Source organism: Acipenser ruthenus, chromosome 13 (assembly GCF_902713425.1).
Source record: "Acipenser ruthenus chromosome 13, fAciRut3.2 maternal haplotype, whole genome shotgun sequence".
NCBI classification, from domain to species: domain Eukaryota; kingdom Metazoa; phylum Chordata; class Actinopteri; order Acipenseriformes; family Acipenseridae; genus Acipenser; species Acipenser ruthenus.
The window spans coordinates 10,002,023-10,029,221 of record NC_081201.1 but is presented as its reverse complement, the minus strand read 5'-3'; the positions used below and the strand labels follow the sequence as shown (position 1 = coordinate 10,029,221).

At 40.9% G+C, this 27,199-nt stretch overlaps 1 protein-coding gene across 1 annotated transcript; it reads right to left on the bottom strand.

The window, feature by feature from the left end:
• Positions 1-9,012: 9,012 nt before the first annotated feature.
• LOC117417964 (N-acetylglucosamine-6-phosphate deacetylase-like) lies at positions 9,013-15,970 on the bottom strand. The gene is made up of 12 exons (XM_034030409.3): positions 15,754-15,970; positions 14,742-14,836; positions 14,343-14,479; positions 14,077-14,216; positions 13,479-13,533; positions 13,034-13,246; positions 12,681-12,769; positions 11,815-11,959; positions 11,094-11,201; positions 10,840-10,908; positions 10,595-10,696; positions 9,013-10,280 (listed from the first exon to the last, which is right to left on the bottom strand). Exons 2-12 carry the CDS (start codon positions 14,822-14,824, stop codon positions 10,207-10,209), a joined length of 1,215 nt encoding a protein of 404 aa, XP_033886300.3. The 5' UTR covers positions 14,825-14,836; positions 15,754-15,970; the 3' UTR covers positions 9,013-10,206.
• Positions 15,971-27,199: the final 11,229 nt, after the last annotated feature.

Below are 27,199 nucleotides of genomic sequence, written 5' to 3'. Positions count from 1 at the left end.
GACGAGCCAGCGTTTGTGGGGGTTGTAGTCCTTATTGGAATAAAATTTTAAAAAATAATAATAATTTGGAATATGGCCGCTGTAAATCCATTTGTATTGAACCGCCGTTCCATTAAGACTGTGTACTGTAACATGTTTTTTTTTTAGCAAAGCAGGTTATTTTTGTGAAATTCGTTTTAATCGTATTTAAATTAAATTACAAGTCCCTGGCATAACAGTGTTTTCTTCTCGTATGTGACGGCCACGGCATTATATTTTTTACACGATTGGCGGTTGAGGCCGGGTGAATGCCGAGGTTCGGGTGATTGGATCGGGCTTGTGACCTGACACATACAGGGGGGTCTTTTCTAAGTTTTTACAGTATGGATTTTGTTATGATGACGTGCAATATGATCGAGATAGAACGAGACAGAGCTGATGTCATGTTTTGCAAGGTCTTGCCGCCCGCCGCTTTAGGTTTTGCATATAAACGGTGTAACTTGTTGTTTTAACAAGTAATGTTTGGAGTTGCACAAATCAAACAACTTACACCCATAAGTGGGGTGCTGGAGATGGGGTGTATTGGTTTTATTGTTTTTTTTTGTGAGCCCCGGCTCCGTGCAAGTATTGAGCCACGCTCCCCTTTTAAATTGTAATTCTGTCTTTAGTTATTATGTTACTTAACGGGCAGTGCAACCCCCTTGCCGTGACTGTGTATTCTAGATCTGCCCTGTTTGTTAAGTATAGTTTACCACCTGTATTTAATAAAACGATGTTCATTGCCCGATATAATTGTGTGGTCCAGTTTATTTTCCTTCTGGTATTCTGCCAGGCTGATCCCTAGACATGCAACACCTAGGAGGGCCACTAGTTCTTTCACCCCGACCAGAAAGAACTAGTGGCCCTCCTAGGTGCTGCATGTCTAGACGTCCTGCATTGAACTGAGCAGTATAATAATTTAAGAAACCGTAGAACTGAAAAGTTCTAACAATATTGACCATATAGTTCCATGCATGATGCAGCTACTTGTCCTTGAATCAATACCTTCTCTCCTCTGCCTTATGTGACAAAGTCCGTCTCATGTGGAATTTGTGTGAAACCTATCAGATAATTGCCTACACAGAACGCATGTACGCTATGGCCAAAAGTTTTGCATCACCTAGAACTTTAGGATTGAGATAATTTAATTTTAAAAAAAACTACATGAACATATTTTAGATATTTTATTTAACAGCATGTAATCAAAGAAGCTACAAAATGATATCGCAAAATTCTACCGGAAGCCACAGTATAGTATTTCATGTTCAATTTTGAAATGTCGCATTTTTCAATTTGTCGGTTCTTCGTTAAGTACATGGAAAACTACAAAGCGGTATGTAATTCAATATGTTAAAATAACGTTATTCAGCAGGTTTCATTCGACTTTATGAAGCAAAATGAGTTAATTCTATTGGGTGATGCAAAACTTTTGATTGACTGAGCCCCAGCCTTCGTGATGTAGGTCCCTACTTTTTTTCGTTATCAGCAATAGCACTGCAATTCCATTGCAGGCACATCCATTTTTAGGGACTGGCGATCTGCAATGCGAGGTGTCAAACATTGGCATGAACGCATTCTTCTTTCTGCTGTGGATCTTGCTTTTGTGAAATTCGGCAAAACATTTGCACATTATGTGACGCTATCAGTCACATTACTCATATACCTTTAACCTCATATAAACTGATGCACAAAAGAAACGCAACACTCAGGTCTAATGGATTTAATCAAATATTTTAAACATAGATATCAAACAAAATCACAGAAAATGTGAACAAAAATACAGATCAAAGGAGGCATGATAAGTTTTCAGTATGAAACGTGACACACTGTCAAAATGAAACCATTAAAAAGTTAGTATCGAGTATGACCTCCCTGAGCATTAATACAATCCTGGCAGCGTTGACGCGTAGACCCGATCAGCCTCTGGATAGACTGCTGTGGGATGTTCCGCCACTCTTACTGTGCAGCTGCAGCCAGCTGGTGAAGGTTGGCTGGTCGCGGTTGTCTCCTGTGGATGGCACTGGCGATTTGGTCCCACAGATGTTCTGTTGGACTCAGGCGAGGAGAAAAATCTGGCCACAGCATGACCTCGACATTGTTTTCTAGAAGTCGTGCAATTGTATTCCTAGCACTGTGTGGTATTGCATTGTCCTGCTGGAAAATCAACACTTTCTGATTTACTTGCAGGAACGGAAAAACTGTTGCCTCAAGGACTTCGTCAATGTATCGTTGAGCAGCTAGGTAGCCCTCAATCTGCACCAAAGCCATTCTTGTGTTAAAGGAGATTCCTCCCCACATCATCACACTTCCACCGCCCCACCGGTTGGCTTGAACGATGCAACAGTCAGCATAACGCTCACCACGACGTCTCCACACACGTTGTCTTCCGTCAGGTCTGTTAAGGGCAAAACGGCATTTCGTATCTTCCGCTGTTGTTGCGTTAAATTAAAATCATGTCTTTTCGACTGGCTATTTATACAGATTCTTAATCAACTCATTTTGGCAATTTTAACACTGAGCACCTGGCGTTTTTATGAAATCACATGACTTGAGCTCAGTATTGTGTTATCCCAAGGAACAATACTACTCAAACAATCAACAAACCTATCTGCTCACTATTTAAAATGTAAATAACATTATGTATGTGCCCAATGAGCTATTGATGTACAATTTAGACTGTTGCATTTTCATTGTGCATCAGTATATTTGGTAATTTACTGACTCAATAGTACCAGACCAGATTAATATATTTTATTTTACTTTTTACATCAGTCCAATTTCTTCACCTGTGCAATCCAATTTATCTGTAAGACCTTGATGACAGTACAGTTTGTATATGCATTTTTCATATGTAAATACTTAAATAACTGAGGGTTCTAAATAATGGCCGTCAGATTGTGGAACCCTTGAAGATTCTATATTTTGGTGTCTCGTTTAATATGGAACCCATTTGTGACAAGGAAATGACTGAGGTTGAGGCTCAGAGACAGTTTAAAGTTCAAAATAAAGCTTTTTAATAAACAAAAAATAATCAAATAAACAGGCACAAGGGCCAAACAAAAAGGTTTCTAAACAAAAATAATAGACAATAAGCACACAAAACAAAACTTACAAAATAAGCCTTCCAGGCTGGGCGTTGCCTTCACTGGATTCAAAAACTTACAAAAACAGCACACACAGACAAACACTTCTTCTCCTTCCAGAACTCTCTCTCCTACTTTTATGCCAGGTGGCTGAATAATAATTGAATAATTAATTGGTGGATTGCTCCCACCTGAAGCAATCAACCTGGGCAGGGAGGAGAATTTAACTCCTTCCCTGCCAGTATTTCTAAGGGCAGAGCCCTGCTCTGCCACACACCTCCCTCCACGTACAAAGTACGGAGGGCGCAATCGGCCAAACTCCCCCCCCCCCCTTTGAACCCAAGACCTCCCCCCAAGAGTCCCCTTATGTCCCTTGGGTGGGCTATTTCAGCGGGCGGTGGTGGGCGGGGTTGATGCCGGATCCCCCAAGCTTCCTTCAATAGCGGGGGCCCCGGACCTTCAAAGCCCCTGAACGCTGGTAGGGAACCTGGACCCTCCAGCAGGAGCAGCGATGGTGGCACCTCTAGTGGTGGAGACAGGAACGGCGTCCCGTCTCCATCTGGTGGCGGAGGCGGGAACGGCGGCCCGACTCCCTCTGGTGGCGGAGGCGGGAACGGCGGCCCGACTCCCTCTGGTGGCGGAGGCGGGAACGGCGGCCCGTCTCCCTCTGGTGGCGGAGGCGGGAACGGCGGCCCGTCTCCCTCTGCTGGCGGAGGCGGGAACAGTGGCTCGTCTCCCTCTGCTGGCAGAGGCGGGAACGGCGGTTCGTCTCCCACTGCTGGCGGAGGCGAGAACGGCGGCTCGTCTCCCACTGCTGGCGGAGGCGGGAACGGCGGCTCGTCTCCCACTGCTGGTGGAGGCGGGAACAACAGCTCGTCTCCCTCTGCTGGCGGAGGCGGGAACGACGACCCCTCACGAACAGCAGGCGGATCCTCTGGGACAACAGGCGGAGACGATGGACCCTCAGGAACAGCAGGCAGAGACGGCGGACACTCCAGCATCGGTGGTGGTGGCTGTAGACATTCTTGCGGCCTCTGAGGTTTGGCTGGCACCTCCTGCAGCATGTGCAAGGGCTGCTGAGGGGCGTCAGCCTTCTCCCCCTCTGGCTCTCGGGACAGCAGCTCCACCCCCTCTGGCTCTCGGGATGGCAGCTCCACCCCCTCTGGCTCTCGGGACGGCAGCTCTACCCCCTCTGGCTCTCGGGACGGCAGCTCCACCCCCTCTGGCTCTCGGGACGGCAACTCCACCTCCTCTCCAGACTCCTCCTCGTCTGGCTCCCAGTCCAGTTCTCGACACCCGTCCTCCTCATGCCCGTACTGGCAGCAGTGAGTGCACCACTCCTCTACTTCACTGATGGGAGCCCCTCCCATGTCTACCTCCAGTTAATCCAGCATCATGCTGGCGATATCCTGGAGGGAAACCAGGTGGTGCCGTCTCTCCCACTCTTCCCACCTCTCCCCATCTCGACACCACAGCGTGCGGATGGCTATGGGAAGGTCGTGGGGGAGGTCTGCTTCGGGGTGCACCAGCCACTCCCAGATCTCCCACGATGGTGGTAAAGGCGGTGATGTTGGAAGTGGTGGGGTGGCTGTCGAGGACGGGGTTTGCAGCTGCTCCTGGTCCGGGTTGTGGGGGCATCCTGCCCAGCTGTGGCCACCCGCTCTCAGCGCCCACACCAGTCAGCTGGTGGCCCATCTGGACAGGACCTCCACCGATGATCCTCCTTCCCGCACCAGGAACACCACGGGAAGAGGCTCGCTGGGTTCTCCCACAGGGTTTGGGGTGGTGGTGGCAGCTGCTGTTGTTGCTGCTTCTGTCGCTGCCTCTGTCTGCTCTTCTTGCCCATTTTTTTTTTTTTTTTTTTTTCAAAAAAACCTCCCAAAATTCAAAAAACAAAACAAAACAAAAAAATACTGCCCTGAGCCTCCAGGTAGCGTTGTCCCACTTCTGAGCACCAAATGTTACAAGGAAATGACCGAGGTTGAGGCTCAGAGACAGTTTAAAGTTCAAAATAAAGCTTTTTAATAAACAAAAAATAATCAAACAAACAGGCACAAGGGCCAAACAAAAAGGTTTCTAAACAAAAATAATAGACAATAAGCACACAAAACAAAACTTACAAAATAAGCCTTCCAGGCTGGGCGTTGCCTTCACTGGATTCAAAAACTTACAAAAACAGCACACACAGACAAACACTTCTTCTCCTTCCAGAACTCTCTCTCCTACTTTTATGCCAGGTGGCTGAATAATAATTGCCACACCATTCTATAGAAAACTCCATCTGGCCTCAGCATAGCTCTTATGTCTAACCTATATCTGGTACAATGAACTGTAACCATGAATAATATTCATGCCATGAGAGGTCAGATTAGCTACACATGAATGGGTTTACTGGCTGCTCTGACAGAGTGGGTGAAAATCTGCTTGTATGTTATTATATTATACAGCACCACACAGTAGATTTTGTATAATATCAATTAAATAAGAATAATGAAACAGTATGCTAACCTTCTCTTATAAAAGTTTACTACAGTGAAAGCAAAGCAAAGTGTAATAAAGCACAGTGAAAGCATAGTTTAGCAGGTCCATGTATGGTAAAGGATATTACAAAATGTGGTAAACTATGGTAATATCATAGTAAGAGCATAGGAAAACAGCTACCATACCATACAGGAGGCTGTGTGGTCCAGTGGTTAAAGAAAAGGGCTTGTAACCAGGAGGTCCCCGGTTCAAATCCCACCTCAGCCACTGACTCATTGTGTGACCCTGAGCAAGTCACTTAACCTCCTTGTGCTCTGTCTTTCGGGTGAGACGTAGTTGTAAGTGACTCTGCAGCTGATGCATAGTTCACACACCCTAGTCTCTGTAAGGCGCCTTGGATAAAGGCGTCTGCTAAATAAACAAGCTATCGGATACAAATACATTTCACCTTCAATATTAAGGCCACCCCTGTATTCAGCTTTAAGGCCTCCATCATCAGTCCCAATAGTATCAAGCCAAGTACCTCTCTAATAAGACCATCGTACTATAAACTACCTCTGAAACCCTGGAACATGATGTGACTCGTTTGATTTCGATTAGCAAACAACTCACCTGAATGCAGCTGTGTCTTGTCAGAACTATAACTGGAAACTCCAACATCGCTGATCTCTAGATGGTGTTGGATCTGAACTTCCTGACATTAAATATATCTATGACAACTAGAACTGAAGAGGTCCTGATCTCAGATAAAAGCACTTTGAGACTTAAAAACAAGAAACAACCCCAAAAAGAACCCCTCAGAATGACTGAGCACATAAAACGTGGCAAGAGCACAGTACAATATAAGTTACTTACTCTCTAAGTTACAAGTGTGGGAACAGGTGAAACAGAGGTGAAACAGGCACCCCCAGTTCTGCGTGTACAGGCGTCTAGATGGAGATCCAACAACAGCCTGCTTATTTCTGCAAGACTCAACACATACCAGTATTTGCTTATGAATGTTTTCTTAGTGATGTAGATTGTGTGTTGGGAATAGCATAGATTCATATGCTCCATTTTGCAATTATATACATGGTGGTCATAAAGTTGCCCTTCCTCTCATGATTTCCATTTTATAAAACACACATTATCAGATTTAAACAGGTAAGAAATGAAATATTCTGAAAATGTTGACAGCATAATGTATGTGTTCAAAACCATTCCACATGTACAAAACCGCTGTGTTAGAATAGCCATATAAAGATGTGCTATTTCTATTGTTATCATGCCAAACACTAACACACTGAAATGCACAACAGGTAACATTCTTGAAAATATGTTGCAGCTACAGCCACTTTAATGAATTGAACAGATCTCTGAACGATTGGTAGGAGTCACACCTGAAATCTGTTTTTAATAGCCAACACTGTCAGACGGAGACTAGGAGAGTTAAAAAGAGCTGTATAACTTGAAAAATATCGAACAGATTGGAGTTTGTTTTCATGCGGCTGGGCAAGTTCCCTCTTGACATGCTTTGAGGATTAAGGTCAATCTCTTTAAGTTCGCTGAGCTGTTTAGGGGCAATTTTCCTCTCTGTTAGCTCTCTGAGTCTCTCTGGAGATAAGCAGAAGAGGAACCTGCGGATTACCTAAAGACTTTACAGGTTGACAAGCTGCAGAAATAGGGATGCACTGCGAGCAATGTTTAAACGGTGTCTCATACGGTTTGAAACAATACTTCCAATTTGAATACAGGCATAGCTTTAAACACACGGACAGAGAGAGCAAGGGCACATTTCTGGAATAAAACCATTGTATGAAACCAGCAAAATGTAGTTGCAGATTATTTGAGCAGGGAAATTATTGGTCAGAGCAATTCCTTGCTAGTTTTAAATTGCTAAAATGGTTTTATTCCTTGAATAAGATCAAAAGACAGGTACAGGCAGGTTTAGAGAAAATTATACTAAGCCAGGCTGGGGTGTGTTGGAGCAGCAGCATCCAGAACAACTCAGAATTATCAATACAGTAAGGGACATTTTAAAAGTTATTAAAATGATTTTTAAAAGGTACTTAGATTAGCAGATTATTCTCCAGTGGGGATTCCTATACCTAGGGTATATTGGAGACAGTTGTCTGTACTTAATGTCTGTTAAATAACTTGCTCGGGATATTCTTTAGCACAAAGTTCAATATCAGAATCTGCGTCTTTTATGCACTTATGTCACATTTACATTTTTAATGGGTAAGTGAAGGTGATGTACTTTTTCTTATTAAAAAGGAGCTTTCATGTTGTAATTATAACTGTGGCTGAGGATGTTTGTGACTGACATGCTTGTCTTCAAAGAGCCTCCAGCCCTATTCTTCACTGAGCTGTAATGATATGCCCTAACTTCATTTATTTAGTAAAATGCTGTAATCCTTGTAATCAAACCAATTTCCTACTTCGCTTTTACTCCTTAATGACATTGAACATCATATTGGATCTCTAAAACTTGATTATTTAACCAGACTAATCCCAGGGCTGAATCTATTAGCCAAGAACAAAGAAGGATGAGGGGGACTTGAAAAAGTTCTTGCCTGTTCTTTTGGTTATTAATGCAATGACTCAGTGTTGTGGTGAAAGCTTGATGTTCATGATTGAAATAATAATAAACGTGTGAATGTGTGACAGCAGAACCCTGTTTCTCCGAGGTCCTTTCCTATCCAGCTGTTTGAAATTATTTCAGTATTTCAGAAACCTGAGAGGATTATATTGACTTCGTTTTAGAAACTACATAATGCACCCCAGAGGCAAACTGAATCTCCATACATACAGCGTGACTCATAAAAAATGCACCACAGGGATAAAATGCCTTCATCTTATTTCAGGTTGAAGTGGCACCACTTGGAGAGAGAGGGAGAGTTACTATTTCCCTTTTCTGTATTAGGTTGAGTTTAAAAAAGGCCCTTTATTTATGCCTAATACTAGTCTGTATTTCTCCATTTTAATCAGTCGCTTCAATGAAGTGGTTATGTTCTTGTTACACCACACTTAGAATACTCTGGCCAATTCTGGCAAGCTCGCTACAGAAAGACATTTTTGCACAGGTACAGAGAAGGGCTTAATAGCATGCGCTATAAAGACAAAATAATGACATCTCTTCAGCTTACAAAAAGATGGATAATTGAGGTGATAAAATCTGACATGCTATCGATAACATGAACCCAAGTCACTGTTTAGCACAGAGTAGAATGGGAGAGCACAAACGAGTCACAAAATATTCTGATTACTGTACAAGCATGGGGTTTGTCCGAGCGCACAACTTATTTGATTTACAAAGACGAGTCATTTTTATTTATACAACAAGGTTTGTATATGTAGATGCACTGTATGTACAACATACAGTTACCAGTGCAAAGAAATTGATAAACTTGCAAAAACAAAATATACGATAGATAGATAGATAGATAGATAGATAGATAGATATGCTTTTATTGTGGTGAACCAGGTTCTTTTTTTAATACAACAGATTACTCATAAAAAGAACACTGACTTCCAAATACAATTAAAGTCAAAGGTCATCTGAAGAACAGTATACATGCTGCATCAAAGCTGTGCTTAGAGATTCCTTCTTCCCTGGGCTGTTCATGCGAGATACACAAGAAATCTCCCCTGGACAATGAATTCTACCTGGCCTGCACTTGATTGTAATCGGGTATGTGGGCTGCACTCAGTCCAATTTAATGTGTTGTTTGTGGTTGAGATTTTCTGTCACGAGGTGCAGCCATCGTGTCTGACAGGCACTGGCTCAAGTGCGCCATCTAGGCAGCTCTCTGTGCTACTGCAAGTAAATACCTGAAGTGATATTATTGAAGTAGTACAAAATCGCTATAATTATTAGCTTCAGTTTGCAGACTAAGACTGTAAAGGTATAAAAGTTTTGTCTACATGTAAAAGATTTAATTTCCTGCCTGTTTAATACCCTACCCTGTGTATTCCATATAATTCTCTATTGTTTTCATGTCCTACCTGTTTAATACCCTAGTCTGTGTATTTCATATCATTCTCTGTTGATTTTTCTGCTTAGATCAATATTTAACAGGCTTACTAACTATTCCAGAAAATACCTTTTTTGACATAATGTGGTTTGAAAAAATGACAGCTAGGGGTGTGCAGCTGTAATTTCTGTCCCCACTTTTTTGTACAATGATTACCTATCAACTAACATAGCTGCCACAGTTGCACAGGGAGGCATTGTAGATGCACACTCCTGGTTGTTACTTCTCTGAAAAACGTGGTTGAAAAAAGACATGAGTGAGTAAGCCTGGTAAATAAGGGTCTGAGCAGAAACAGAATAACAACAGATAATTATACAAACAAAAAACAGGTACGAACATGCATTAGGAACATGTTGATTGTACAGCCCTTTCAAGTAACCTTTAAAACAAGCCTCTGCTTGTAGACCCTTATTGTGCTTGGGGAGGGATCTCTCGTTTTCTGTAGTAATTAATTATTTGACTGTCATTATTACTAAAAGCTGTGCTCCGCGACAGCATTGTATGACATCTATTGCAGGTAAGAAGGAACACCTTAAAACAGTTTCTTTAGGTGTGTGTTTGTATTAGGCTTTCCAGAGTTATGCCACTGTGCTCTGCAGAATAAGAGGTCATTTCTTCCACACCTGCTCCCCAGCGATGAATGTAGCTCTCACATTCAAAGAATCATCAAGGAAAACAAAATCTATGGGAAAAGAAACAACTCTAAACTCTCTGATATCAACAGTCATAAGAACAAATATCTTCCAATCGTACTGTCACAGATATAGAGAAAAATGATAATAACTAAGACATCATAAAAAGGAAAAGGTCGTGTGGAGGGTGTCACCTATACACGAGATGTGATATACAGTTTGGGTGAGAGGATCGCAAAGCAGGTTAATTCATTTTCAGTCTCTCCTTTGCATCGATTTTCACCCAGTTTTAATTTATCCACTCCTCAAGCTCAGACTCTCTAATATAGCACCGCTTCCACCCCCGTTGGTACGCTCCACTCACCCGCGTCTGAGCCATAGTGCAGCGTCCCCTTCCTGTCACTGACCCCCAGCAGCTGAGCCGGGTGGAGAGAAGCTGCTTCCAGAGCCGCCTCCACGGTACAGCCTGGGCAGAAAGAAGAAAAGTCCGTAAGTGAAGAAGAAGAGCAAGAAAGTAATATAGACACATTTCCAATCAAAACGGCAGATTTCACAAGATTCATTAACATCCTATTCAGCTTAGCTTTGCTCTGCCAGCCTGTGTCTCACCTGAAGCCTGTAGGAAGTGGCACACACACATATCGATGGTAGCGATGCTCCCGCACAGAGTCTTGGTGCCTGTGGAGAGATAGGTGGCAGTGCGTTATTACAAACTCATTTCAAGGTCACAGACTCCCAAATACTGCTACTTTGCAGCCTGAATGTTTCATGTACTCTCATTCTCTTCTCCTCCCTCACCATTCACAAGCACCAGATTAACATATTTACTAAAATATCTTGAGAATGAGAATGGACTCCCTGACCTGCTACGTAGGCATTGAGCCCCTGGATCTCGATGACCTGCTGCCCCAGAGTGTGCCTGCCTGGGGGAAGCCCCATCGCGGGGATGGCATCTGTCACCAGAACCAGACCTGGAGCAGGGCACAGACACAAAGCAGAGGCATCACAGTGCTGGGCACAGGGCAACATTCCATTCAAACAAGCATTTCAGCTGAAGTCTCCACTGTAAGTGAATGTTTAATTCCACAGTTTCTGAATGTTAAGACTTGTTAATTGCATGAGTTGTTGTCTAAATGTTTTCACTGTGAATTTGTAATTCATATTAACTATGGAAAAGTAAACAAACATTCAGAAAGTGTGTGATTAAACTTAAATTTATTTTTTAAATTATATTTTACATGTTTTTCGAACTTTTTTCAAATGCCCAGTTTAAATGTTGCCTCAGCGTTGCAACCCACTAGATTTTAAGTTACTATGGCAAATAAGACCATTAATACCAGAACTGGCAAGTTCTCTCAATTGCTTAAATAAGTATGAACAGTAATAAAGAAATAATTTAATGAAATATCAAATGCTTTCGACTAGAATATTTGTCACTGAATTCTAGTTTATTTTAGTATTTCCTATTTCAGCGTTATTGCGTGTTTATTCTTTATGGATGCATTGTAATAACCTATTTGTTTAAGCTAGTGTTAGTGAAAGTGGGAGTGCTGGTTTTCATGATGTGTGTGTGTGTGCTCTGACCTGTGGGATGGGTGCGGTGGGCTATGCGAAGGGCTGCAGGATTGGTGTGGATGCCGTCTGCGATCATGCCGTAGTACACAAAGCGTCCGGGGGGCAGCTGGTCACTGGTCAGCAGCCCCACAATGCCGGGGTCCCTGTGGTGAAACTGAGGAGTGGACATTATCAACACAAACACAACTCCACACAGCATGAGATGAACCACACTGTATTCACGAGATATAACAGGAGGAGACACAGAGACACAAACACCTCACGCCTCAATGCCTGGTGAGGATAAACCCAAATAAAATTACTTTAAAACATTTCTAAACTGTTTGTAACCTTTCATGTATTTATTTATGTAATCATTGGTAGAAAACATTCACATCTGTATACGACAGGAATTACAATCATGTACACTGTTGCATATGGAAATGACAACAGCCGTTCTTTGTATAAATTCACCAAATGCTAACAAATGTAAAATATATAAAGCTAACAAAACAAATTGACCATCCTTTTCTAGATTTACAATATGAAGGAGGCACACATTATGGTAAATGTGTATTTGATCTGGCCACCTCCTTTCATGCACTTTTCAATTGCTGCACTTTGAAGACGCACAGGCAACACTGAAAAGATGGGACTTGCTTCTGGGAGTTTGATTGCTTTTCTAAGTAAAATGTGAAACCTATGAAATAATGGCAATACTTTTTTTAGCTCAATGAAGCTCTGTGAAAATCGAAACATTGTATATGTACTATATTAGACGGTGCAAGGAACTTTCTTTAAATAATCGCTCCAACATTTCATAATCTGTTTGTATTTGTAGGCCGGGTAGTTAATGCACTATTTTCATGGCACTACGGTAGACGATGTGGACTCACAGGCAGCATGGCATTGAAGAGGTGTGTGATGAAGGTGGCTCCCTGCTGAACAGCTTCCTCAGCCTGGGACAGGTCAGACACAGAATGCCCTGGTAGCAAGAGAAAGGACAGGCTGGGTCTCAATCCTTCACCCTACATGCTTGGCTTTGAAATCCTGTTCCACAGACTTGGATTAGAATGGGTTTAAAACAAATGTAATGTTTTCACTGCTGTTGTTTTGTGAGTTCTCTACTGAATAAATCTTTAGAACAACCTAGAATCGGCATCTCAGACAGTTCATGAGATATTAGCAGTTGGAAAGGCAGTGATGTCATATTTGATCATATTTAATAACACTAAAAGCCCACACATACCGAGTGACACAGTGACTCCCCTGCGTGCCAGCTCTCGGATCACCTCCTTACTGCGGGGCAGCTCAGGGGCCAGCGTCACGAGGGCCACATTGTCCAGCGACCCATAGGTGTCCAGCAGGTCCTGGAAGCCCGAAGCCTGGAAGGAGCGCAGGCACTGCTCTGGGTGGGCGCCCTTCTTCTCCTGACTGATGAAAGGGCCTTCCAGATGAACCCCTGAACACACAGAGAGCTGGGTTAACTCAGCAGGGCCACATATTAACTGCAATGCTGTAAATCAGGCATATCTTTCAGGAGTATCGGCTTTTACAGAATGCTGCTGCAAGAGTTCTGACCGTGTCAGCCCTTGCCTTGATTTACCTGTCTGAATGGCTGCCTCCTTTTGTCCCTATCTCCTTAGAGTTCATAACAAACAATGACATGGTTTACTGTATTCAAACACACATACCCAGTATCCCTGCTCCTTCAGCCCCTCCATTCTGGATACTGATCTCAGGCAGTACCTGTCAACAGGAAAGGCAAAGCGAGATGGACTTTCATTGTAAACCACTGTAGCTGAATACTATATGAGAAAAATCTGAGATAAATACAAAGGTAAAATATAAAGATGGCTAGGAATACTAAATCAATGTGTCTGATAGTTTACATGGCAAAGATTAAAAGCTGAATCTTTTAAATGTAGATTAGGACAGTGACAATAAATATTGAATACAGATTCAATAAACATTGCATTTTAAATTGTTAATAGATGGTTATTTTCTAAACTTGGTAACTTATTTTCAGGACATTTCTGTTTATAAAGCTCAGAAAACCAAAAATAAAATAAAAATAGTAAATCATAAAAAAAACCCTGAAACATAATCGTTTAACTGGGCAAACACAAAATTCCCATTTATGTTAAAATCGCCAACACAGCTAACCCAAGTTTTGAAAATAAACATTGCTCAGAATTTAAAATTTCAACGAATCAACTTCAAACCTTCATTCAACTTGGGTTTCCAATCAATTGAATCTTTTGAGTGTATGTTTTTGGATTTGTTCCTCACCTTGTGGTAGATGTGAGGTGGAGAGCTCACCAAAGTTGGGCAGAAAGAGGTGACACCATGAGCCAGTATTTTCTTAGCAACCAATGAGACCCCACGTTTGACATCATCTGTTGCTGAGGAGAAGTCTATGCCATAGCCTCCTGGTGACCAATCACAGAACAGCAAGAAAAATACAGTTATAGTCATCATTTCTTGGCATAACTTGGTCATTTGTTAACAGGTTTACTTTCTTTACCACAGAGAGAGGTTTTCTGACCAGGGTTTACCGTTTATCTGCACATCGATAAATCCGGGAGCGATTATACTGCCCTGACAATCGATCTGAATGTCTGCATACCCTTTCTCATCAAAAAACAGCTTCTCTGGGTTCAGAATTGTACCTTCCCGCACCCAAAGATCCTCTCTGGAACACAGGAGGGAAAAGGTTAGAAAGTTTCCCCCGTGGTTCTAGGTAGACACATAGACTATTCCATACTGTAGGCTTTATTGTGACTTTTCAACATGGTGATAATAGGTGGAGTTGACATTAACAGGAGTGATATTAGGGAGATATTAAAAACAGGAAAAGACCCATGATGTTCGCCCCAGAGGCAGTGGTCAGGCTGGGTGTTAGGCGTCCTTTCAGCCCAAAGGTGCGCAGGTTACCCAGGCTGCACTGCACTCACCTCCGCAGGTCCTGCTCCTTCAGGATCCTGCAGTTTAGAAACTGTGTGATTGGGGCGTCTGATACTGACTTATTGGATGGCATTGTCCCAAGGACCTGTGATGAAAGAAATGAGAAGCCACTGATCCTCCGACAAGCTGCTGCAGTAGCTTTATTGACCATACTACTGCCCTTCCACTTTTGTTGGGGATGATTTTCAAAGCGTTTTACTCCAGCATGTAAATAACTCCATTTAATAAAACACTAACTGAACTACCTAGTGCTAGCACAGGTGGGGACGATAACAGGTACGAAACCCATTCTTTTACTGAACGATGAGGTTAAAATGAGGTAAATACATGTGATTTTATGTATATTCCATTTCTACAGTACAGCCTGCATGGTTCTTAATATACTGTACAGTTGTGACCCTCAGGTGTGTCTTATCAAACTCACAGTAAAACCAGGAAAGGATCAAACTGCTATGCAATAGGAGTCTTATTTCCATCCCTGCACATATACACATACACACACACACATATATATATATATATATATATATATATATATACACACACACACATTATATAATACACACACACACACACACATACACAAATACACACACTACTTCTAACAACAAATAAAGCCATTGGTAAGTAAATCGTATGGAATATATATATATATATATATATATATATATATATATATATATATATATATATATATATATATATATATATATATATATATTAATCCAAAGTGGAGTTGTAGAAGTGTTGTTGTACTTTTGTAGCATTTATACTCTACCCTGATTTCTTTAAACCTTGCAGCTACATAAGAGACCGGACATGTCAGACTGTATACTTCAGTTTTGAAATATCATAATACCGCGGTGCCTATTACAATTCCTGCAGAACGCTCAAATCAAAATTAAATTCGAAAGCGAAATCAGTTATCAGTTATCTGATTTCATAGCGGTGTTGCAAAACAAAGGCTGGACTTCAATATCACATGCAGGAAAGTGTACTCACAGTGAAAAAGCAAACGCTTCAGTTCTATCTTCGTGTACTCGACATTGCTGCTGAATTATTTTTCTTATAGATCTCTTAGGCACCGGTATATACAAAGACCGTTATTGAAATTGAAAACTGTTTTCAATTCTACATACACGAATTGCTTATACTATTCCGCGCACTCTAACCGTACCCGTGTCCGTGTTACTGGTAGTCGGGTTACAGTCATGCGAGAAAACAACTTTTTTGGGTCAGCTGATCAGCATCCTGCCCTGACAGGAACTGCTAAGCAATGCGCATCAGGGAAAAGCTTCGATGTTTGTTTGAGGACTATCAAAATACACCATACTGGTAATGTTAAAATTGTTAAATTAGTAAATAGCTTTAAGTAAAATTCTAAAAGCATTCCTAGTCATATAGGATTGTCTAATGCACTACGGTGACTGCATTAAGACTATGACCTACCCTCCTAACACAGGAAACGTATCCCTTTATTGATATTTTTTTATTATGTAAGTCATATGAATTTGATACATATAAAACACATTTTAAGATAGTAGACATTTAGTTAGTAATAAAACAAATTAAATTCACTGTACTGCAGACAACCCAGGTTTATGAGATTGATTTCAGGGAGACAGTCTCAGGGACCCAACAATACCAAACCTAAGATTAATGTACCTTCCAGTGACGATGAAATACATCTGTATATGTTCTCTGCATTTGCTGAATTGCAGATAGGCATATCTACAAAGCCTACACTGACTTGAACTGTCTCTTCATCAAAATACCTTGCAAGGACAGCACACTCTTTTTCACACAGTGTCATTACTAACATCTGTCATTAGATAAATTATGGATGTAGTCAGGAATTTACATTAAATACCTTTATTTTATCCATTATTATCTATTGTATAGAACATTTAAAATACTCAAATCCTGCTGTTTAACAAAAAGTAAAACATTACAGAAGTACAACTAAACAGTGAAGAATTATAATCTAGGGACTCTTGAATGATCGCAGTTTCTATATTTTTAGGTCTTTAACAGTAACACACGTTTCTCTCCTTTCAGGTGCTAAAAACCCCAGGAGCTAAATGTTTTGTGAATTAAGCACTTGTTGGTGCTTTGCTTTAATGGTTATAACACACACACAGCTGTGTTTTTAGTTTTGAATTAGTTTGATGACAGAGCAATCCTCTTGATGTAGCTATACAATACAATTGCAACTTCTGCTTCTAGTGAAGTAAGACACTGACAATTTGTACGTGTTGTTAGTACGATATTTGAGTTAAACTCGATGAAATCAACCAATAACTGCGCTACTGAAAAAACAAACATGGGTCACAATTACACGACACTTAGATCTACAGGTCTCCTACAATCGTTTATCTCGCCATGGGCTATGGAGAAATCTGAATTGCACAATGTGCACCTGGCATAACACAGGGCTTGTTTTTACAGAAATAATACAATGTAATGCCTTTGTATAATCCGATGAGAACGGTGTTTATATATATATATATATATATATATATATATATATATATATATATATATATATATATATATATATATATATATATATATATATATATTTGTATTTTCTAAACAATGTGGTTCACCCTCAGTTTCATCTTTGTCATTTGATGCCATTGTGTGCAACTGAGATTAATGTCCCGCCCAGGGTTGCCAGATTTCTGACAGAAAAATAGCGACCTTTTCTTCAAATAAAACAAGCGGAACCCTATCCACGCCCCATTTCTGCTCACCCTTGTTAATCTTTAAGAAGCTTAAATCGCGGTGTTGGGGTAGGGAGAAAATCACTTTCCTATGCGCTGTATCTAGCCTCAGGCGGCTCATGTAATTTTGAAATATGTATTTAGAGACTTAAATGAAAAGGTAGATGCATTTACAAGAATCTGAAAGTATACCTCCTGAAAGTATACCTCCTCCGCCTTTTTCCATACACTACATGCGTAATAGTAATACGAGTATAGTATTAGTAGTAAACCGTAGTCTTTAGCAGTATATTGCACCACAGTAACTGAATTGCAGATAGCAGTATGATAGGTTTGATGCATAATCCAATATATTTTGCATAATAAATATAGTAATGAAACATGGTAAGAAGGCAGTCTTGACCACAGCACGGTTCTGAATCTGAGCATCCTGCCGCATGCCCAGTGCTTACAAAGGTACCACGAACTGTAGTGTTCGAAAAAAAATCTTACCTGCGATTCCTTAAAATGCTGGGTGATGGTGACACCTAGTGGTGAGCACAGTTCCTGTCATTTTATAATATTGGCTAATAATACTATAGCTGCCATATATGACCTATAAACCAGTGTTGAAAAGAAATCTGTATTGGGTTTCTGAGTATGATACATTGATGTTGCAGTTGAGGGGTTTGCATTCACATGCATGAAACTCATTTTAAAAAATGCAAAAGGCTGTTTTGGCTAAATAGATTCACTCACCTCTGATTTATCTTAATAACTCATAACTTCAGCCCCTGGAATTAGTCAGTTGCTCTGCATGTTTTCATGGCAGTCTGTTAAACTGACTGTTTACTGCAGTCTTTCACAGTTGACCCCTCTGTAATACATGGATACACCCAATAATTGAGCCCTGGTCCATACAGAAAAGCAAGTACTTGATGTGCTACATGCAGTGGTACTCAACTCTGGCCCTCGAGATTGATTCCAGTCCTGGTCTTTATTCCAACCAGGTCCTAAATTAGATAATTGCCTCTTAACAACTTCAATTAACTACATTAGAACCTGCTTGGAGTAAAACCCTGGACTGGATTGGATCTCGAGGGCCAGAGTTGAGTACCACTGCTAAAGTATCTAATTAGTCTCGGTTATAATTTGGTGATTTGATCATAATTCTCTGCAGCTTGCTGGTTGAGTTTGTTCATAGAACTTTTTTTTTATTTATTTACTTTAGCTGGAACCCCTTTTTAAAGCAAACCCCCCAAAACATTACTAATATATTATTGTTAAATAGATACATTACAATATATATATTATGTATATACAGTAGTGTGCAAATGTATAAGAACACCTTGCCCATTGCTTGTGTTGTTTTGATTTGAAATCAAACCACTAACTGAAAATCTTGGAAAATTATCAAAATAGGTAAATCAGTGATTGTCTAATTTAATTGATGACTTTAATAGGCCACATATGCAATTCATCAAAAATTGAAATTCTCGCACCCAGAGGTTTTCATGCAGGTAGGTATAAAAGGATATAAATGACAACTCTTGAAGTGTTCTAATACATTTACACACGACTGTACACTGCCTGGCAACGTTATTAAGATCTGTCTATCTGATTGGATTTGGCATCTCCCGAGTATGTAACAATTGGGTAATTATTCATTTAAAATATTGGTACTTGAATACATGTTTTCCTATATTCTTTTGATTGTGTGTTTTGAAGGTACGGTTTAAGTAAAATGCAACTGTGACCCCTTTAACAGAGTGCTCCTTGTTTTAATAATAACAGATTGTTTCCTGTTTGGAGCCTTCAGATCCTCTAATGGTAGTTTAGCTGCCAAAACAAGGGGTGATTTAGCCTTATTCTTACCCCTCACAGGTGCAGATCCCCTCTGGCACATTGCTTGCTTTTGTAATTCTCAGTTCCTTTCAGTGAAGAGTGAATGTTTCTCTCTCCAGTTGGAATGATTTCAGAAGCGCTAATTCTCACTCTCTGCTGTTTGTTTCTCTTTACCATCTGGGAAACCTGTAGCTAACCCAGGCTCTAGCATTGCACTGCTGTGCGTTAGTGATATATGAACTCAGCCAACTTGTGTCATTAAACCAGAAAGATTTTCATGAGCACGGATTGTTTGCAGAGAAATGCGAACCGAGGTTTTTAAATCCATGTCCTTACGATTGTAGCTAACAAAATAATTCCGTAAGTTCCACTATACATTCCTCTATGTTTTAGCAAACATGCATTTTAAAACATGATATCTGGTACTACACAAGGTTAAAGAAATCTCTGTTTGCAAGCCCTGCTTTCAGATTGTCTTGCACTTTCCTGGTCATTTCACCCTGTGAAATTGCTCCCCACTCCTTAAGGCCTTCTTTCCTGTCAGTAACCTACCAGCTGCTGCTTCTAACCGGTAAGATGCTTGACCCTGAGGCAAGAGAAGCAAATGTTATTTGACCTTGTCATGTTTGTTATCACATGTTTTGTTCTGAACTGCCCACTGGGTTTGAATATACTTGTAAGAAGGTGTGTGGGTGGATCACTGATTCTGACGTTCTCCTGTTCCTTATCACTTTATTGGGGTACCCAGATTCCCCCCTGAGCTAAAACTAAATCACATCCCCTGTACTGTATTGTCTCCAGTATGGGGCATGTAGAACCTAATCGTATCACTGTGGACTCTCTTTCTCCACGGCCGCCTGCAGCTGACTCTGCAACAGGCAGCTTTTCTTTCTTTCCATTCGTTCGCTCTCACTCGGTATGTGGTGTATCACCAGGGTATTCCACTGCTCCGGCCAGAGCTTCCGCTCGACTATATCCAGCAAGGACTGACCAAAGGAATAGGAGAGCATCACTCTTATGGGATTGACCGTCCCACCAAGACCCGCCCCCCAACCAATCAAAGAGGTCCGAGCGACAGACCCTCGCTCAACCTCTTTGTGTCATCGCCATGACTGACAGGCGGATCAAGCAGGGCTTCCGCCCCCCCCCACCGTGACAGAGATCGAATGATTCTTGGTGTTAGATCTCCCTCTCTACCTGTGAGGGCACTGTGTAAATGAAACAGAGTATCCTTAACTAAATGGCAATTTATTCCTTAGGATAGGTGGAAGTCGGTCATTTAGGAAAGGGGCGGAGCTACGGTATCCAAACTCAATGGTAAACAGCGTGGCATCCGAGGATTGGAGGACCGGATGCGCTCATTAACATAGAGCGAGGATATAACTAGGGTACATAGCGTACGCGATCTGTTCCTTTTGTGAATGGTTAGGAAAGAACCTAAAAGGAGTCCCTGCATGTAAAAACTGTGAGTGTTCTGTTAGTCTGTCTTGTAAACGTTGTTTGTTTTTCGTTTGTCTAAAAGATTACTAACACGATCCTGAGCTGCAGCCGCAGGCCAGCATTAAACCCGGACACCAGCACTTCACTTTCCACTGAGAACTGTTTTTGGTTGCGGGTCAAACCCGTGGGATTTTACAAACCGAAGTGATACACGCCACTGTAATTACTTCCAGCATTATTATTTACAGGTGTTTGCCATAAGGCTCTGGACATTGTAGTAATTTATCAATAAACACCCTTGCACCTGTTTAATTGTCCGTGTACCTGCACTGCACTCACCTGTATCCACTCATCACTTTGCCACCCCCCGCTTGCAGGATCAAGCATGCGCCCAATAGCCAGCACAGATCTCCCCCTGTCACAATACTGTATTTGCTTCAACAAGGAGAACAGGAAAAAGAATATTTGTTTCAACTTTTTGAGTGCTTAAGTGTGACATGCAGACAGACAGACAGGCATCACACACGTCCTGGATTATGACACGCTAAATAGCCTCCAAAGTTGTTTTGAAGTCAAACCCTGTACACTCCTCCGCTAAATTAAATTACACCCTTGTTTCTCTGTCTGCCCAAACTTGAAGACTCTGACTGAGAGCAGACAGACAGAGGGGTCTGGGATTCACACAAGCACCCCTCACTCCAGCCAGTGTTGGAATTTGATCCCGCCACAGATCTGAAATATCACAGTTACATCAGCCTAGCTATTGCATTCTTCTTGTTTATTAGGTATACACAATGCTGGGGTAGTCAAAAGTGTAGAGTACAAATCAAATGATGAGGTTGTATAACGCATGGGTGAGACTGCACTTAGAATACTTCGTTCAGTTCTGGTCACCAGCTTACCAAAAGGACATCGTAAGAGTCAGAGAGAAGAGCTACCAGATGACGCCCAGGGCTTGATGGAATGAGCTGAGGAGATGGAACAGAATTGATTTAGTCTAGAACAAAGAGGCAGCAGGAACCAGGTTCTATATATCTTTATTTTTATATAGCACTTTTCATAGTGGACCACCATCACAAAGCGCTTTACAGTGTAGGCTGTGAACTGTGCATTATATGCAGAGTCACTTACAATAGGACATTGATTTAACATCTCATCCTCAGATGGAGCACTAATATATATTATATATATATATATATATATATATATACACACACACTCATACATACAGTAATCCATCACATATCTGACTGTGGTGGGACCAGAGTAAGGGTGGATATGTAAAAAAGTGGATAATTGAATCCCTTCTTTGGAAAAATATAGGGTATTAATGCTTATGACAGAGTAGCTGTCTGCTGTTTGGGTGCTGAGTGACAGGCAGGAGATCGAGACGGAGGTTGAAGTTGATACGCCCCGCAGGCGAACAGGATTTATTTACATATCACCACACTGAACAGCTCATGTGACACTACCAGCAACGGCAGCGCACGGAGCTCATATAACACAGTGTACGAAAACTTTGGTGGGGTCTACAATCTCTGAACTAATCTTCTCTGTTCAATAATAAAGTAAGGTTGCTGAGATTGATCATGGGGGATAAACAGTTAGGGCGGATATGTGACAGGTGGATACGGATTATATACAGTAATGTGAAGATATTAACACTGAAAAACAAATGCCCTATAATACAGTGTGATAGTTCACGTCTCATCAAGTTCTCCCCTGATCTCCCCCTACCTGATTTGCAGCTGCATATTAATTATTACTGGAACGCAATTATAAGGTGCTTTTGGAATTGAAGACACGTGGCTTCTTAGCTTGCTTGTATAGTATGACAGGTAGCACTGTCCAAACTGCACACATATTGTCACACATGAAGAATGTATACTCAACCATGAAAGCCCCCAATCCTAAAGCAACACACAACTAACAAGTAGGTCACTGACATACATACCCTGCCACAGCTGGATGTACAGAAAAGTATAGAAGAAATGAGATTAACTAGTTCAATGAAAATTGAATCATTGGTGTTTTAGAACTACATGTCATTAGGTAAGTAAATGTGGTGTTAGTATCATAGTAAAGCATATTAAAGTAATGATTTACAGTATGTGGAGTATGCTAAAAAAATATTCATAGCAAGGCATCGCAACTGGATAAGCGATTTTCAAGATACATAAAGGTAAATGTGACATACAGGTGGACAAAGTGTACGGGGAGACAGACACCCCCATCCCCAGAATCTCTCAATAATATTCAGTAACTAAATAATGCTGATACTAAGTTTCATCCCAATTGGATAACTGTTTTTCCTTGTGGTGGATAACAAGAAGAACAAGGGGGCTAAGATTCTAGCCTGGGTCTGGTGGTCTCAGCGTAGCCCCCAGCCAGTGGACATCAGTGCAATCCACTTCACAAAACAAACACAGTACTATCAATATGAGAAGCAGACTGGTGGTGTTCAGGTCAGACCTCAGGTGCTCTCTCTGCCTTTCTCTCTCGCTGCAGAGCTGTGAGCTCCCACAGTGCCTGCCTGCCTGGCGGCACCGTGTCTCATACTGTGGGTGCTATTGTCCCTTTCATGAGCACATAAACAATAAAACTAAACATAAGATCCAAAGATAAGAAGAGGGGCATTACTACAAGATCAAAGGCACACAATAAACAGCCAGCATAAACAGTCAGTCGGGAAGCACAGCAACAGCAGCCTGCCAGCGAGTGGAGGCGGCGCCTGACTTCATTCTTCTAATGAATATAAGTAAATAACACTTGGGTAGTTCTTTTGGTTTCAGATTTGAAATTAATACATTAGAAAGCTTTTTGGCAGGTGCATGGCAACAAGGGGGGGGGGGGTGTGTTCTGAAAGAAGTTCACCTATATATAGTGTGGTGGTAAGTCCAAGATTAACGTTTGTGAATGCTGGAAAGCAAAGACATTTTTATTTTAACAAAGGGTTTGCTTTTTATCAGGACAAGCCTGTTACCACAAATATTTCTTAGGGTTTCATTCCAAAAGGTGAACACGATAACTTTGCACCAATCCTCTTCATCATATACACGGAATTCCTTTCAGAGTTATGAATTGGAATTACGGTTGGATCCTTTCAGTTTGACAGCTCGCGCTAGGGTCGCGCTCTGTTGCTGGTATTAATGAGCGCTGTATCAATCGGCTACGGGCAAGATCAGCTGGATGAGAGCTTTGGAAACATTGCTCACCAGATATTATAGTCGCATTATCTACAGCTATAAGATTATATAAGGTTTTTTTTATTACGTACATGTCAAATAGGCATCTTAACTGACTTCACCACTGCACCCAAACTGGCAGAAGACAGAAGTGTTTGTTGAAAATCAGGAAAATGCTGTCAGAAGAAAAAAAGACATTGAGTGACATAAATGTACTAAAAGCACACCTGGGACCAGGGCCGGATTAACCTATATGCAAATTACATTACAGCGTAGGGCCCCCAGCAGAATTGGGGCCCACACGAAGTCTACGTTTTTGGGACATTTTACAAAAACTACATGTGTGCGGCTGAGCCCACACACACAGGAAGAGAGGCGCAAAGAAACTTGCTTTCTAGGCGGGAAATTAAAATACTACACACTGTAAAAAGGAAATGGATGTCTCTAAAAATGCATCTGCAGCAGATCACGTAAAGCAGTATCCAGCAGGAGTTTACACAGCAATGGAGGGAAACTCTTCTGTAAGTCCTTGAGGCAAAGTGGTTTGCAGTGCACAGGTGTAGAGGTGATGCAGTGCTCAGGAATGATTTGAAACAACACAGTTCATGGTTAAACAGCTCTTTATTTGCTGAGAAATAATAATAACTGGCTCTACACACTAATGTGTATCACTCAGTTAAACCACAGGGTTCAGTCCCAAAATAATAATGCAATAATAATAATAACACACAACACAGACACGATCACTTATCCAAACAGTGAGTGCTCTTTGTGCAGGTGGTGCTATACAACAACTGTGAAACATCCCGATATACCCTCAGTCACGCCCCCTTCGGTAGCGAGTGCAATCACGTATCCTCCAATCCATGACTGACACATCACCTACCGCATTAAGGCGATGACTTCTGGTATAGTGGCTCCGCCCCGTTCCTGGATGGTCGACTTCCAACTGACCCTGGAATGAACTGTCAAACCACCCAGTCCTGGGCACACTGTTCCTGTTATACAGCGCCCTCACAGGTCGGGAGGGAGATTGTTGACTCGGATTCATTCGCGCTCTGTCACAGTCCTGCAACATTACTGTAGATCATTTTTGCTTCAAAAGCCACAATTTAATTTTCAAGCAATGCCACTGAGTTCTGCTGCAGCTTGCAGCAAATATCGTAAATAAGACTAAACTAATTCTGTAGCAAAATAAAACAGCACATTTAACACCACTGATTTTCTAGATATACAGTACGCTCAGCCTCCTGCATTGCTCAACACACGAAACCTGTGATTAAAGTAACCTTATAAAACTTCTTTCTTTTAAAACACATTTTCATTTTATTCCATGTAAATACCATTCAGAAACATCAAGCGTTCACATCTAGCTATCTTTGAAAAAAACGCAGCTATGTTGGTGTGGAACCATGAAGAGTACAGAATTCTATAGGGTACAGAAATCTACCATATGCAACACCTGAAGTTACTTGTATGTCAAAACATTGACGATTTCTCTGCTCTGGAGAAAAAGGTATTTTATTTAATGAAGCGAGTCAACCCCCACCCGATCAGTGCAGTAAATTGTAACGTATTTGACTACACAACAATGTACAGGTATGTTTGGTTTTTTACTATTTATTTTTGTGGACTATTGTGGAGAGACTATTAGTGAACAACAGTTTGAGCACCCTTTAATAGACAAATCTAAAACAAAATGGCCAAAATGGTTTAATACATCAATTAAAAAAAATATTCAGCCAAAAAAGGCACTTTACAGAGCATTTAAAAGGGACCAAAAACAAAGTACACAGAAAGAGTACTTAGAACTGCAAACGCAAGTCAAAAAGGAAGTTACAAAGGCCAAAAGAGAGATAGAAATGAACATTGCTAAGGAGGCTAAAACCAATTCCAAAATGTTTTTCCAATATTATAACAGCAAGACGACAATCAAAGAGGAGGTTAAATGTTGAAGAGATACAAATGGCAAAATAATAGACAAAGAAAAAAAAATAGCAAATATATTAAATGATTACTTTTCACAAGTTTTTACAAAAAAGGAGGATACGGACAACATGCCCCACATGTTGACCTGTTCCTAGCCAGTTTTAAATAACTTTACGATAACAGAGGCAGAAGTGTTAAAGGGACTAGGAGCTCTTAAAATAAACAAATCCCCTGGGCCAGATGAGATCCTCCCAATAGTACTCAAAGAAATGAAAGAAGTTATTTACAAATTGCTAACCAAGATCAAGCAACAGTCTCTTGACACAGGGGTTGTACCGACAGACTGGAGAATTGCAAACGTAATACCGATCTACAAAAAGGGAAACAAAACTGAACCAGGTAACTACAGACCAATAAACCTGATTTTTATTATATGTAAACTATAATAAGATCCAAAATGGAAAATTACCTTTATGGTAACAGTATCCTGGGAGACAGTCAGCATGGTTTTAGGAAAGGGAGATTGTGTCTAACTAACCTGCTTGATTTTTTTGAGGATACAACATCGACAATGGAAAATTGCAAAGCATATGACATGGTTTATTTAGATTTCCAGAAAGCTTTTGACAAAATCCTGCATAAAAGATTAATCCTCAAATTGAATGCAGAAGGGATTCAAGGAAATGCATGCACATGGATTAGGGAGTGGTTAACATGTAGAAAACAGAAAGTACTGATTAGAGGAGAAACCTCAAAATGGAGTGAGGTAACTAGTGGTGTACCACAGGGATCAGTATTAGGTCCTCTGCTATTCCTAATCTACATTAATGATTTAGATTCTGGTATAGTAAGCAAACTTGTTAAATTTGCAGACGACACAAAAATAGGAGAAGTGGCAAACACTGTTGCAGCAGCAAAGGTCATTCAAAATGATCTAGACAGCACTCAGAACTGGGCAGACACTTGGCAAATGACATTTAATAGAGAAAAGTATGAAAAAAATGTGCATTATAAATATCATATGGAAGATAATTGAAGAAGAAATCTATGAAAAAGACTTAGGAGTTTATGATGACTCAGAAATGTCTTCATCTAGACAATGTGGGGAAGCTATAAAAAAAAAGGCCAACAAGATGCTCAGATACATTGTGAAAAGTGTTGAATTTAAATCAAGTGAAGTAATGTTAAAATTTTACAATGCATTAGTAAGACCTCATCTAGAATATTGTGTTCAGTTCTGGTCACCTCGTTACAAAAAGGATATTGCTGCTCTAGAAAGAGTGCAAAGAAGAGCGACCAAAAAATCGTATGCAGATAGGCTAAAAGAATTGAATCTATTCAGTC

Excerpts from the sequence above, each read along its gene's own strand:
- LOC117417964 (XM_034030409.3), bottom strand. The coding sequence starts at position 14,824 with ATGCCATCCAATAAGTCAGTATCAGACGCCCCAATCACACAGTTTCTA. Across the intron at positions 14,480-14,741 it reads AAGGAGCAGGACCTGCGGAG|AGAGGATCTTTGGGTGCGGG; the intron begins GTGAGTGCAGTG and ends CCTGTGTTCCAG. Across the intron at positions 11,960-12,680 it reads TCTTCAATGCCATGCTGCCT|TTTCACCACAGGGACCCCGG; the intron begins GTGAGTCCACAT and ends TCCACTCCTCAG.